Raw genomic sequence first — 12,260 nt, 5'->3', positions numbered from 1 at the left:
GCCCCGGCGTCTCAGCCTCATCCTTCTCTCCCCAGGGTGAGCCTGGACCCCCTGGAGACCCTGGCCTGACGGTAGGTGTCACATGGGGCAGAACCAGTGTCCTTCTCCTGCCAAAACTAGAAACCAAGAGCAGTGGGGCGGGGGAGGTCAGCAGGGGAAGGTCAGAGGGCAACATCAGTGGAGGAGGTCAGAGGGCAAGCTTGGTTGGGGGAGGTCAGAGGGCAAGGTTGGTGGGGTGGGGGAAAAAGGGCAGCAGCGAGGTTGGCAGGGACAGGACCCGACCAGCCTCCCCATGTGGGCTGGAATGTCCCGGGGCTGCCGGGCCAGTACCTTGCTGTGGAAACTCCTCTGGGGCCCGGGGGGACTGCCCTGCCTGACGCTTGCATTGCAGGAGTGTGACGTCATGACCTACGTGAGGGAGACCTGCGGGTGCTGCGGTGAGGCACTGCCCACGGTGGGGTCGGGGCCCACGTGCCGGGTGGAGGGCGGGAGTGCGGCAGGGCTGGGTCATCGCTGGGTCCCACATGTGCGCCTGGCCCTGGGGTCTGAGGTCTCCCCGGTGCCCCCTGCTGACCCTGCCACCCCCCCAGACTGCGAGAAGCGCTGTGGTGCCCTGGACGTGGTCTTCGTCATCGACAGCTCCGAGAGCATTGGGTACACCAACTTCACACTGGAGAAGAACTTTGTCATCAACGTGGTCAACAGGCTGGGCGCCATCGCTAAGGACCCCAAGTCCGAGACAGGTCAGCGCGGCAGGGGCGTGCAGAGGCACGGCAGAGGGGCCGGGCGGGGCGTGGGAGGCGATGGGACAGAAGTCCAGACACGTCCCTCAAACGAGGGAGGGCTCTGCGCGGCCGGGGACGCCCCAGACCCCGAGGCCTCCAGCGACACCCTCACGCATGCGGCTCACAGGGACGCGCGTGGGCGTGGTGCAGTACAGTCACGAGGGCACCTTCGAGGCCATCCAGCTGGACGACGAACGCATCGACTCCCTGTCGAGCTTCAAGGAGGCAGTCAAGAACCTCGAGTGGATCGCGGGCGGCACCTGGACACCCTCGGCCCTCAAGTTTGCCTACGACCGCCTCATCAAGGAGAGCCGGCGCCAGAAGACACGCGTGTTTGCGGTGGTCATCACGGACGGGCGCCACGACCCTCGGGATGATGACCTCAACCTGCGGGCGCTGTGTGACCGCGACGTCACAGTGACGGCCATCGGCATTGGGGACATGTTCCACGAGAAGCACGAGAGCGAGAACCTGTACTCCATAGCCTGCGACAAGCCACAGCAGGTGCGCAACATGACGCTGTTCTCCGACCTGGTGGCTGAGAAGTTCATTGACGACATGGAGGACGTCCTCTGCCCGGGTGAGCGTGCAGGTGTGGCCCAGTCGGCCGAGGAGCAGCAGGCCCCAGCCGCTGTCCAGCGCGGGCCCCAGGGACACCCCTCACCTGAGGGACAAATATGCAGCCCAGGATACTGGGCTTGGATGGGAAGGAGTCGGGTCCTCTCGGGGCCACAGGGCGGAGGCCAGCTGCACCCTGAGCCTGTCTGGGCAGATCAGTGGGCGGCTGCTGAGGGCTCGCTGGGGACTGGGACTGACCCTGGCCCGGCCTCTCTCCTCTCTTCCAGACCCTCAGATCGTGTGCCCAGACCTTCCCTGCCAAACAGGTAATGCAGGGCACCCGGAGCCCCCCACCCCAGACTACAGAGCACCCCGGTGTCCTTCCTCCTCAAGGGCCGGGCTGGGGGAGGGGCCGTGCAGGAACCCAGCGGGCGGCGGAGCCGCAGAGGCTGCTCCTTAGTGAGATGCCCCCCGGACAGCAGGACAGCAGCGGAGGAGAGGAGGGGCTCGGGGAGGGCAGGCTCCCGGGAATGCAGGAACGGCATCGCCAGGCCATGGGGCGGGTGCTGCTGGCCTGGCTCTGTGCTTAGCGTGTGGCCACTGGTGTTGAAGGCCCACCACCCACCAAGGTCTCCATGAGACCTTGCAGTCTCTCTCAGCCGCCGCCCAACTCCCATGGGCTGGCCGTGCCTGTGCCACTCGGAGGAAGCCGTGGATTCAGTGAGTGAAACCATCCCAGGTCGGAGGCACTGACACCCACCAGTGCCAACAGGTCTTGCTCCGACCCTGGCCTGCCTCGGAGCTGCGGCCGTGGCTCTCATCTCTGGGAGCCCATGTCCTGGATGTGGCCCACGTGGGTGTGAAGCTGGAGCTGGGGGTGCCCAAGGCAGAGGTTCTGCCAGTGCCCAGGGCTGGGGGTGCCGTCCAGGCTCTGCTGGACGTGGTGCTGCCCCCACAGTGACTGCTGCACCGTAACGGGCCCACAGGAGGTCCCCAGGGGCGTTAGGAGCTGAGTCCCCCTCCGTGAGCCGTCCCCTCCAGAAGCGTCAAGGTGGGGACGCCGTGGAGACGGGTGGGAGGGTCCGACCTGGAGGACCACGGGGACGAAAGCTCGGGGTCTGCGGTGCGATGTCAGCACTTCCTCAGCACTCGGGTCAGGGTGTGCGTTCAGGCGTTCCATGGGGAACTCCCGGTGGGTGTGCTGGGCCACATTCACAGGCCCTGAGGCTGCCCCCGGGAGGAGCCGTGGACTCGGGGCCAGGGTCCCCACACATGCTCCGACAGAACCTGGAGGTTGCACCTCGGTCTGGCTGCCCTTCAGCAGGTGGGCAGCCTCTGGTCCCACAACACAGTGGGCTGTCCTCTGCGCCGAGGTGTGGGCGTCCTCTCTCAGGGTCTGCCAGGGCCTGCACCAGCACCAGGGGTAGCTGGACCCTGAGGGCAGGAACCAAACCTTGGCCCCTCCACCCAGCCCCTCGTCCCTGATGGGGCAGGGACGTCTCAGGACCCCATGATGGGCGACACGGCAATGTCCACTGTGGGCGCTTTGCTCTCTACCAGATGGAAGCCTTCCCCTCCCCTCCACCCCAGGGTCCAGTGTGAGTGGGCGCTGTGGCCTCTCCACCCCGGGGTCCAGCATGAGTGGACGCTGTGGCCTCCTCTCCACCCCGGGGTCCAGCATGAGTGGACGCTGTGGCCTCCTCTCCACCCCGGGGTCCAGCATGAGTGGACGCTGTGGCCTCCTCTCCACCCCGGGGTCCAGCATGAGTGGGCGCTGCGGCTTTCCCTCCACTCTGGGGTCCAGCGTGAGTGGGCGCTGTGGCCTCCCCTCCACTGTGGGGTCAAGTGTGAGTGGGTGCTGTAGCCTCCCCTCCACCCCGGGGTCCAGTGTGAGTGGGCGCTGCGGCCTCCCCTCCACTCCGGGTTCTCTCGTGAGTGGGCGCTGTGGCCTCCTCTCCACCCCGGGGTCCAGCATGAGTGGGCGCTGTGACCTCCTCTCCACCCCGGGGTCCAGCATGAGTGGGCGGCTGCGGCTTTCCCTCCACCCCGGGGTCCAGCATGAGTGGGCGCTGCGGCCTCCCCTCCACCCCGGGGTCCAGTGTGAGTGGGCGCTGTGGCCTCCCCTCCACCCCGGGGTCCAGTGTGAGTGGGCGCTGTGGCCTCCCCTCCACACCGGGGTCCAGTGTGAGTGGGCGCTGTGGCCTCCCCTCCACTGTGGGGTCAAGTGTGAGTGGGTGCTGTAGCCTCCCCTCCACCCCGGGGTCCAGCGTGAGTGGGCGCTGTGGCCTCCCCTCCACTCCAGGTTCTCTCGTGAGTGGGCGCTGTGGCCTCCTCTCCACCCCGGGTCCAGCATGAGTGGGCGCTGCGGCTTTCCCTCCACTCTGGGGTCCAGTGTGAGTGGGCGCTGTGGCCTCCCCTCCACTCCGGGTTCTCTCGTGAGTGGGCGCTGTGGCCTCCTCTCCACCCCGGGGTCCAGCATGAGTGGGCGCTGTGGCCTTCCCTCCACCCCGGGGTCCAGTGTGAGTGGGCGCTGTGGCCTCCCCTCCACTCCGGGTTCTCTCGTGGGTGGGCGCTGTGGCCTCCTCTCCACCCCGGGGTCCAGCATGAGTGGGCGCTGTGGCCTCCCCTCCACCCCGGGGTCCAGTGTGAGTGGGCGCTGCGGCCTCCCCTCCACTCTGGGTTCTCTCGTGAGTGGGCGCTGTGGCCTCCTCTCCACCCCGGGTCCAGCATGAGTGGGCGCTGCGGCTTTCCCTCCACTCTGGGGTCCAGTGTGAGTGGGCGCTGCGGCCTCCCCTCCACTCCGGGTTCTCTCGTGAGTGGGCGCTGTGGCCTCCCCTCCACTCCGGGTTCTCTCGTTAGTGGGCGCTGTGGCCTCCCCTCCACTCCGGGTTCTCTCGTGAGTGGGCGCTGTGGCCGCCTCTCCACCCCGGGGTCCAGCATGAGTGGGCGCTGTGGCCTCCTCTCCACCCCGGGGTCCAGCATGAGTGGGCGCTGTGGCCTCCCCTCCACCCCGGGGTCCAGTGTGAATGGGCGCTGCGGCCTCCCCTCCACTCCGGGTTCTCTCGTGAGTGGGCGCTGTGGCCTCCTCTCCACCCCGGGGTCCAGCATGAGTGGGCGCCGTGACCTCCTCTCCACCCCGGGGTCCAGCATGAGTGGGCGCTGTGGCCTCCTCTCCACCCGGGGGTCCAGTGTGAGTGGGCGCTGCAGCCTCCCCTCCACTCCGGGTTCTCTCGTGAGTGGGCGCTGTGACCTCCTCTCCACCCCGGGGTCCAGCATGAGTGGGCGCTGTGGCCTCCCCTCCACCCCGGGGTCCAGTGTGAGTGGGCGCTGCGGCCTCCCCTCCACTCCGGGTTCTCTCGTGAGTGGGCGCTGTGGCCTCCTCTCCACCCCGGGGTCCAGCATGAGTGGGCGCTGCGGCCTCCTCTCCACCCCGGGGTCCAGCATGAGTGGGCGCTGTGGCCTCCTCTCCACCCCGGGGTCCAGCGTGAGTGGGCGCTGTGGCCTCCCCTCCACTCCGGGTTCTCTCGTGAGTGGGCGCTGTGGCCTCCCCTCCACTCCGGGGTCCAGTGTGAGTGGGCGCTGTGGCCTCCCCTCCACCCCAGGGTCCAGTGTAAGTGGGCGCTGCGGCCTCCCCTCCACTCCGGGTTCTCCCGTGAGTGGGCGCTGTGGCCTCCCCTCCACCCCAGGGTCCAGTGTGAGTGGGCGCTGCGGCCTCCCCTCCACTCCGGGTTCTCTCGTGAGTGGGCGCTGTGGCCTCCCCTCCACTCCGGGTTCTCTCGTGAGTGGGCGCTGTGGCCTCCCCTCCACTCCGGGTTCTCTCGTGAGTGGGCGCTGTGGCCTCCCCTCCACTCCGGGTTCTCTCGTGAGTGGGCGCTGTGGCCGCCTCTCCACCCCGGGGTCCAGCATGAGTGGGCGCTGTGGCCTCCTCTCCACCCCGGGGTCCAGCATGAGTGGGCGCTGTGGCCTCCCCTCCACCCCGGGGTCCAGTGTGAATGGGCGCTGCGGCCTCCCCTCCACTCCGGGTTCTCTCGTGAGTGGGCGCTGTGGCCTCCTCTCCACCCCGGGGTCCAGCATGAGTGGGCGCTGTGACCTCCTCTCCACCCCGGGGTCCAGCATGAGTGGGCGCTGTGGCCTCCCCTCCACCCCGGGGTCCAGTGTGAGTGGGCGCTGCGTCTTGTCAGGGCCTTTCTCTGCGTCTGTGGATGTCACGTGACCTTTCCTCTTTAGCCTGTCATTGTGATTGGGAGTTAGCCCGTTGAGCCTCATTGAATTTCCGATGCTGAGCCAGCCCTGCATGCCTGGGATGAACCCACCTGGCCGTGGTGTGTGGCTCTGTTTACGCGTGTGGGCCCTGATCTGCTGATGCCTGCCTGAGGGTTTGTGTTCATCAGGGATATTGGCTACTTTTCCTTATGTCTCTGGTTCTGGCCTCAGGGTGATGTGGGCCTCGTAGGGCCAAGATGGTGACGTGGGGTGAGCCAGTTCTCCCTCCTGGGAGTGGGTCACTCAGGCCACCAGAGCACCACAAGGAAGGCAGCCAGGGAGGACACGGGGGCCCTTGAAGCTCTGGCCTCCTCTGATGCCTCCAGGACCTGACAGTGACTGGGAGCAGCCCCCCAGAACCCCTCCCCTCCTCTCGGCTCCCTGACACCTGGTCCACAACACTCAGAGCTCATCCTCCTTTCAAGCTGTTTGCAGTTTCAAAGTGAACTCCACCTTGTGGCTCCAGGAGGTACAGCAGGGACAGTGTTAAATCAGCTTTCACCAGCCCGCACGGCCAGGCATCCTCCTCGGCTCTCCTGGGCACTGGGTGGACGCCACTGGCTGTGGCCTGGCCCTGGCCTTCTCCAGACAGCCCTGTCCACCCTAAAGCCCAGCCACCCTGGGCCTGCACCAGGCCCGTGGAGGTCTCAGTTGCGTGGGGACCAGAGGGTGCCGGAGAAACAAACCGGATGCAGCTGAAGGCAGCCAGGGCAGAACCCACTCAGCGGTAAGAGCTGGACGGGGACTGCAGCGTAAGCTGAGCTCCATTCAGTGGAAAGGAAAGGCAGAGACGTTGCAGAGGCCAGGTCTGCTCAGGGGAAGACAGTTCTGGGTGTAGAGGACACATCCCAGAGAGGCTGAGGAAGGGTTTGCCACCGCAAGCTTTCTTAGGCAGGCTCTTGAAGGGTGGCTGGGGTCTTCCTGGCAATGGGGCCTGCGGCACTGGAAGCCCTGCTGGAGTTTGGCACATCGCTGACGCAGGTTTGGAAGGAGCTGTTTTGTGCTGAAAGGTTTTCTCGGGGTCCGTGGTGTCCCCCATAGGTGCCGCCGTGTGGGTCTCCTCTCCTAGGTCCCTGCCAGCTCCCCGTCCTCGTGCTCACCGCCCCCACGCCTCGTGCCAAGGCCGAGCCACACACCGCTCCACTTGCATCTCCACCGACTTGCCGACCCAAGTGCCGCTCTTCACGCTGGCCTCGCCGAGCGGCCGCCCGAGGAGGAGCTTTAGGCCCACGCCCGCCACAGGCCTTAACGTCTTCTCTGGACGCTCCCTTGCAGATGCACCGTGGCCTGGTGGCGAGTCCCCGGTCACCTTCCTCCGCACGGAAGAGGGGCCGGACACCACCTTCCCCAGAACCATCCCCCTGATCCAACAGTTGCTAAACGCCACGGAGCTCACGCAGGACCCGGCCGCCTACTCCCAGCTGGTGGCTGTGCTGGTCTACACTGCCGAGCGGGCCAAGTTCGCCACCGGGGTAGAGCGGCAGGACTGGATGGAGCTGTTCATTGACACCTTTAAGCTGGTTCACAGGGACATCGTGGGCGACCCCGAGACCGCGTTGGCCCTCTGCTGAAGCCCAGCCCCTCCCTGCCACGCTCGCTTCCCAGGGCTGCCCCCAGCAGGCTGGCTCTCAGTGGAGGCCAGCAGTCTGGGATCGGGGTCAGCGGGGCCACAGTCCCTCCAGGGGCTCCGGGGCAGCTTCCGGCCTCTTCCCACCCTGGTGGCCGCCGTGTCCCTTGCTGCGGCTGATCTCCGTCTTCCTGTGGCCTCTTTATAGGAACACCAGTCATTGAATTTAAGGCCTACCCCCAAGTCCACAATGACCTCCTCACAAGACCCTTAACTCAGTCCCGTCTGCAGAGTCCTTCTTTGCCATATCAGGTCACCCTCGCAGGCTCCTGTGCTAGGGCATGGAAGTCTTTGGAGGCCCTTACTTGGTGGCCCAGCTGGGCTGCCGTGCATCTGGGATGGGGCTGAGGGAGGGTGCAGCCCACATGCTGGAGAATGTCTCCCCCATCGGGCGCCAGTGGAACCTCAGAAACAGGCCCTGAGGCTGCTAAGCCTTGCTGGGTGTGGGCACTAATCCCGTGCACGGTGACTCGTGGGCGCTCATGGCCCACCTTGTGGTGGGTGAAGGCTTTGGGTTGGGCAGCAGATAGTCCTGGGGGAACCTGGCGGTCCTGGCACCATGACGTACCTGGGCCGGTGTCATGCCCATTGGGGCAAATGGACACAGCTGTCTGCCAGCAGCTCCGGTCCCAGGGGTGTCTGTACCCTTCCAGCCCATCCTCTGGGTCCCCAGAAGCAGTCGGGGGAGCACCCACCAGGAATGACCTCTGCTGTCCTCGGAGGACTAAGCAGAGATCCCCGGGGGCCACGATGTTGGGGAGAGGCAGGGGTCACTATCCATAGGGCACAGCCCCCACAGCGAGCTCAGACCCCCACGTTCTGACTGCAGGAGGCTTCATCCAGGCTGGGCTCCTGCCGGGCAGGGCTGTGACCATTTCTCATGACCAGGTTCTCGTCCCCACACCCGCTGCACAGGGCAGGGCAGGCTAGGCTTCCCACTGTGGGAATGAAGGATTCCCCCACAGGAGGAGGAGAGCAGAGTCCACAGACATCCTGACAGTCTCAGCCTCCCTGTGCCTGGCCGGCCCCCATGGCTTCCCCGTCTCCTCCAGGCCCCACAGACACTGATATGTGGAGAGACACCAACACCAGCTTCCCCCTGCATGTCTGTGTGTGTGTGTGTGTGTGCTGACAGCAGTGACAATGTTTATTAGTTTGGAGGGGGTTTGGGAAGCCCAGTGGTACCTGAGAAGTTTCTGGACGTTTAAGCCAGTTCCTAGGTGTGGCCTTAATGTGGAGGCTGCCCTTCCTTTCACTGAATAAGCTGCGTCACTCATAAGCTCACTGAGGGAACCCCGTCTGCTAGCTCATGTGTGCTCAGACGAGGTCTGTGTCTCAAGCGTTCTATAAAGGCTGCAGTGCAGTATGAGGTCACACTGCTGTGTTCAGGGCTTTGCTAACTGCCTGCGGGGCTGGACCTTTGCACCTCCAGGGCCCCCGGAAGCTGAGTTTCGGGTCAGTGTCCTCCGTGTGCATTCCTGGGGTCAGGACCTTGCTCCCGAGGGATTCCTGGGGGGGTTCATGTACCAGCTGTGACAACGTCCAGGGGTTGGGCCGAGGAGCAGACACCCTTGGGGAAACTGGCTGTGTCCCTCCCCTCCCCCATCCCAGGAGCTGAGGTCCTGGCGAGGCCGCAGGGCCGGGTCCAAGCATGTGGACTGTCCATGTCCTGTCCTGTGGTCTCTGACCCCACGTGACACCCACATGTGTGGTGGGTGGCCTGGGCTGTGGCCAAGCCCCCAAGCTGTGCAGGATGCCCAGGGCTGGTGACCACCCAGGCAGGTGGGGGCCCCTTTTGGTAACAGGAGTCAGGGCAGAGCCCACCTGGGCTGCTGCAGAAGGTTTGGCTGTCCCTGTACCCACTGCCCCCCACCATGGCCAGTCAGAAGGGTCAGGGGCTCCTGGTCTTTCTGGGAGGGATGTGGCCTGGCCAGCTCTAGGGGTTCTGAGCAGCTCTGGGACCCAGTGAGGGGTCAGGCTGGGGGTGTCAGGGCCGGGGTCCTCCTGACATCCCTCCCACACCAGACAGTGGCTTTTTCGTGGGCAGCAAATTCTTGAGCTACGAAAAGATGCAGATACAGGCCGCCACCAGGAGGGCAGCCCGGGCGGGGATGGCACTCAGCAGGCGGACAGGGCCTGGGGCCTGCGTCAGGGTCTCAGGCTTGGGAGCACCAGCAGAGGAGACGGTGGCTCCCACCAGTACCACTTCAAAGGGGCTTGGGCTGAGGACCCACACCTAGGGCTGCCCTGCAGAAATACCCCCGCAGAGCCCAGCGGTCTGTGGGGCCAGCAGGTGGGGTGTGAGTGGAGGGGCACGGGTGCGGGATTGGCGCCTGCCTGGTCCTGCCAGCCTCCCCTCCGCCCAGCCCGCACCCGCGTCTCCCCGCAGAACTGTCCGTGGCACAGTGCACGCAGCGGCCCGTGGACATCGTCTTCCTGCTGGACGGCTCCGAGCGGCTGGGTGAGCAGAATTTCCACAAGGCCCGGCGCTTCGTGGAGCAGGTGGCACGGCGGCTGACGCTGGCCCGGCGGGACGACGACCCCCTCAATGCGCGCGTGGCGCTGCTGCAGTTTGGCGGCCCCGGCGAGCAGCAGGTGGCATTCCCGCTGAGCCACAACCTCACGGCCATCCACGAGGCGCTGGAGGCCGCGCAATACCTGAACTCCTTCTCGCACGTGGGCGCAGGCGTGGTGCACGCCATCAACGCCATCGTGCGCAATGCGCGTGGTGGGGCCCGGAGGAACGCGGAGCTGTCCTTCGTGTTCCTCACCGACGGCGTCACGGGCAACGACAGCCTGCACGAGTCCGCGCACTCCATGCGCAAGCAGAACGTGGTGCCCACCGTGGTGGCCGTGGGCAGCGACGTGGACATGGATGTGCTCACCACACTCAGCCTGGGCGACCGCGCCGCCGTGTTCCGCGAGAAGGACTACGACAGCCTGGCGCAACCCGGCTTCTTCGACCGCTTCATCCGCTGGATCTGCTAGCGCCGCGACCCGGCCCGCAGTCGAGGGTCGTGAGCCCACCCCGTCCATGGTGCTAAGCGGGCCGGGGTCCCGCATGGCCAGCACCAGTGCTTACTCGGAGGACGCCCCAGGCCCGCACCCCTCCAGCTCCTCCTGCGGAGTCCCCGTAGCCCCGGACCCCACCCAGGCCCAGGTCTCCCTAGGCCCCAGGCCCTCGGGAGGCTGCCTGGCCTCCCTCCCCCTGCAGCCCTCCCAGGGCGCCTGGCCCCTGAGCTCTGGAGCAAGCCCTGACCCAATAAAGGCTTTGAACCCACTGCATGCCCACTTGCAACCATCTGTGCTCAGGAGAGACCCCAAAGCTGTCTTGTGGTCAGGAGGAAAACACTGCGGCTGTCACTTGCCCACCAGGATCAATGGCTCCCCCGACCCAGCCCCCCCCTCCCCCCAGGACATCACCTGCAGGCGCTGGCTGACCCCACCTGTGCAGACCCCACAGGCTTGATCAGCAAACTCTCCCTCCACCCCCAGCCAGGTCCAAAGTGCTCTAAGAAGTGTCACCATGGCTGTGAGGGTCTGCTGTGGGTGGACGCATGATTGACACTAGATGGGGAGAGACAGCTGGTTCTGAGCTTGTTTTGTTCACTGGGGCAATCTCGGTGAGTTTTTGCTGTTCAGACCTCCAGGGTCCTTCAGGCTTAGCTCGGGAGCACCACAGTGAACCACAGGCTCCACGGACAGGCGCTGGCCTGGCAGGAGTGGGCTTGGCAGCCATCATGGGGCACCACAGACACAGCTAGAACAACTACCATTATCAGCCACAGCTCTGGAGGTGTCGGCCGGGCCAGGCTCCCTCTGGAGGCCTAGAGAAGGGTCTGCCCCGGCCTCTCCCCAGCATCCCGGGGTTTCTGAGCTCCTGGATAAGACACAAATCACCACACTGGAGTAGGGCTCAGCCTGCTCTAGGATGACCTCACCCAAGTCACACTGGACCAGGGCTCAGCCTGCTCTAAGGTGAGCTCACTTGAGTCACACTGGACTAGGGCTGGGCCTATTCTAGAATAAGCTCACCTTAGTCACACTTGACTAGGGCTCAGCCTATTCTGAGTTCACCCGAGTAACACTAGACCAGGCTCAGCCAATTCTAGGATGACCTCACCTAAGTCACACTGGACCAGGCTCAGCCTATTCTAGGATAAGCTCACCTGAGTCACACTGGACCAGGCTCAGCCTATTCTAGGATAAGCTCACCTGAGTCACACTAGACCAGGGCTCAGCCTGTTCTAGGATGAGCTCACCCGAGTCGCACTGGACCAGGGCTCAGCCTGCTCTAAGGTGAGCTCACCTGAGTCATACCGGACCAGGCTCAGACTATTCTAAGATGAGTTCACCCGAGTCACACTGGACCAGGCTCAGCCTATTCCAAGATGAACTCACCCGAGTCACACTGGACCAGGGCTCAGCCTGTTCCAAGATGAGCTCACCCGAGTCACACTGGACCAGGGCAGAGCCTGCTCTAAGGTGAGCTCACCTGAGTCACACTGGACCAGGCTCAGCCTATTCTAAGATGAGTTCACCCGAGTCACACTGGACCAGGTTCAGCCTATTCTAGGATGACCTCACCTAAGTCACACTGGACCAGGCTAAGCCTATTCTAGGATAAGCTCACCTGAGTCACACTAGACCAGGGCTCAGCCTGTTCTAAGATGAACTCACCCGAGTCCCACTGGACCAGGGCTCAGCCTGCTCTAAGATGACCTCACTTGAGTCACAGTGGACCGCCGCTCAGCCTGTTCTAAGATAAGGTCACCCCAGTAACACTGGACCACGGCTCAGCCTGTTCTAAGATGAGATCACCCATGTCACACTGGACTAAGGCTAGCCCATTCTAGTATGAGCTCACTTGAGTCGCACTGGACCAAGGCTCAGCCTGTTGTAGGATGAGCTCACCCGAGTCACACTGGACCAGGGCTCAGCCTGCTCTAAGATGACCTCACTTGAGTCACAGTAGAGTGGGACTCAGCCTGTTCTAAGATAAGCTCACCCCAGTAACACTGGACGAG

At 64.7% G+C, this 12,260-nt stretch overlaps 1 protein-coding gene across 2 annotated transcripts in view; it reads left to right on the top strand.

Annotated features, from left to right (window-relative positions):
* The window catches only part of COL6A2 (collagen type VI alpha 2 chain), a 38,199-nt gene extending 27,686 nt beyond the window's left edge, over positions 1–10,513 (top strand). Inside the window, exons 23-28 of one of the 2 annotated variants that reach the window (XM_030914352.1) lie at positions 36–71; positions 392–437; positions 591–743; positions 913–1,365; positions 1,631–1,669; positions 9,623–10,513. In XM_030914352.1, coding sequence (XP_030770212.1) covers positions 36–71; positions 392–437; positions 591–743; positions 913–1,365; positions 1,631–1,669; positions 9,623–10,221 — 1,326 coding nt within the window. In that variant the 3' untranslated portion in view covers positions 10,222–10,513. Of the gene's footprint in view, positions 1–35; positions 72–391; positions 438–590; positions 744–912; positions 1,366–1,630; positions 1,670–6,881; positions 7,452–9,622 lie in introns of those variants that run through there. The other variant, XM_030914353.1, reaches the window with a different exon arrangement.
* The last annotated feature ends 1,747 nt before the right edge of the window (positions 10,514–12,260 follow it).

The sequence above is a fragment of the Rhinopithecus roxellana genome, chromosome 13 (genome assembly GCF_007565055.1).
Source record: "Rhinopithecus roxellana isolate Shanxi Qingling chromosome 13, ASM756505v1, whole genome shotgun sequence".
Taxonomy (NCBI): domain Eukaryota; kingdom Metazoa; phylum Chordata; class Mammalia; order Primates; family Cercopithecidae; genus Rhinopithecus; species Rhinopithecus roxellana.
This window is presented reverse-complemented; position numbering and strand designations above follow the sequence as displayed.